The following is a 1,579-nucleotide window of genomic DNA, read 5'->3' as shown; positions in this document are numbered from 1 at the left end:
TGAGCGCACCGGCCATCCCTATATAGGATCCGAACCCGCAGCGGGAGCGTCGCTGCGCTCCAAGCGCTGCACTCTCCCGAGTGAGCCACGGGGTCGGCCCTACTATTTAGCTTTTTATAGAAAAAACTTGCCAGCTCCCAAATGAGAAGGTTCGATTTTGTTAAATTCTATTTGAATCTATTTGATCTATAGATTTAAAACAATCCCAATCAGAAAGTTACTGAAACCTCTCTGGGCCTCAGGTTCTGTAATGTAAGTAGTAATAATAACTGCTCTGTTGGTCTGTTGTTAGGATTAAGAAGAATAATGCATGGAAAGCATTTAGTACCACATCTAGCACATAGTAAGTATTCAATAAACCTGTTTCTCTTGTTATATGTGCCAAAATAACAATGACAACAAAATATATTTTCTTAAAGAAAATAACTAGTTCCCCACAGGGCACAGGGCCCCTGCGTTATATCACTCCCTCTGCATAATTTCATTTATGGAAATATAAGAAGTAGTATTCTCAGGGACACAACCACCATGGTTCCTGTTGGTTCCTGGCCTGACGTTGTTCACATCTCGTTTTTACACATTAAGGAATCAATAGTGGACGAACAAGAGAGTAATAAAGAAGAAAATATCCATCTGACGAGATGTCTTCGTGTCCTGGCCAACTTTCTCACCATCTGCTGTTTGTGTGGAAGTGGGTACCTCATCTACTTTGTGGTGAAGCGATCACAGGAATTCTCCAAAAGGCAGAATGTCAGCTGGTATGAAAGGAACGAGGTAAGAAGGACATCTCCGGTGAGGTGAAGATTGGGGGCAAAAACTGAAATTGCTGGTTCCTATGTCATTCAGCTGAATTGTGGAAAGTCTAGATTGCAGGACTTGTTTTAAAAAGTGAAATTACATCCCTTTCCAGTCAAGTAGTGTGAGCATCTTGAACAAAGAGTCACCTGTTATCAGACTTTGGGAACTGGCTTTTGTAAATAGATAAAGATGGATTATAATTAGCATGTCAATCAACTGGATAGCCAATTGTCCAACATCAGTTATTAAAAAGGTGATTCTTTCCGCACAGCTCTGCAGTGCCATACGTCATAAATCAAATGTCTATTAACGTATGGGTGTGATTCTGGGCTCTCTTTTCTATTCCATTGGTCTACTTGTCTATTCCTGGAGTAAAAACACACTGATATACTATGGCTTTATAGAATGTCTTGATATCTGGTAGAATGAGTTCTTTCATTGAGATCCACAATAAAACACATTAAGGTTTTATTTGATTATGTTGAATCCATAAGTCTCTTTTGGGAATTTGACATCTGTGGTAGTTTGTGAAAATGGCTACAAATTCTCCCTATCCTTGTATGCACGTTCCTTTGCACATTCATGAAGTGGCGGGATCTGTTTCTCCATCCCTTGAATCCAGCTTGGCTTGGCCATCTGACTTGTTTTTTTTTTTTTTTTCTTTTCCTTTTTGTCTTTTTTTTACTGACTGGTAATGGGATCACAACCCTCGGTGTCACACCCGTACCGGGGACCGGCAACGGGATCGCAACCCTTGGTGTCGCGCCCACACCGCACTCAG

At 41.0% G+C, this 1,579-nt stretch overlaps 1 protein-coding gene across 1 annotated transcript in view; it reads left to right on the top strand.

Annotated features, from left to right (window-relative positions):
* The window catches only part of TMC2 (transmembrane channel-like 2), a 94,552-nt gene that overhangs the window by 56,227 nt on the left and 36,746 nt on the right, over positions 1-1,579 (top strand). The window contains exon 11 of the mRNA XM_008589659.1: positions 586-774. Coding sequence (XP_008587881.1) covers positions 586-774 — 189 coding nt within the window. The remainder of the gene's footprint in view (positions 1-585; positions 775-1,579) is intronic.

The sequence above is a fragment of the Galeopterus variegatus genome, unplaced genomic scaffold (genome assembly GCF_000696425.1).
Source record: "Galeopterus variegatus unplaced genomic scaffold, G_variegatus-3.0.2 Scaffold5573, whole genome shotgun sequence".
Lineage (NCBI taxonomy): Eukaryota > Metazoa > Chordata > Mammalia > Dermoptera > Cynocephalidae > Galeopterus > Galeopterus variegatus.
The sequence above is the reverse complement of the archived record's forward strand: the minus strand, read 5'-3'. Positions and strand labels throughout refer to the sequence as shown.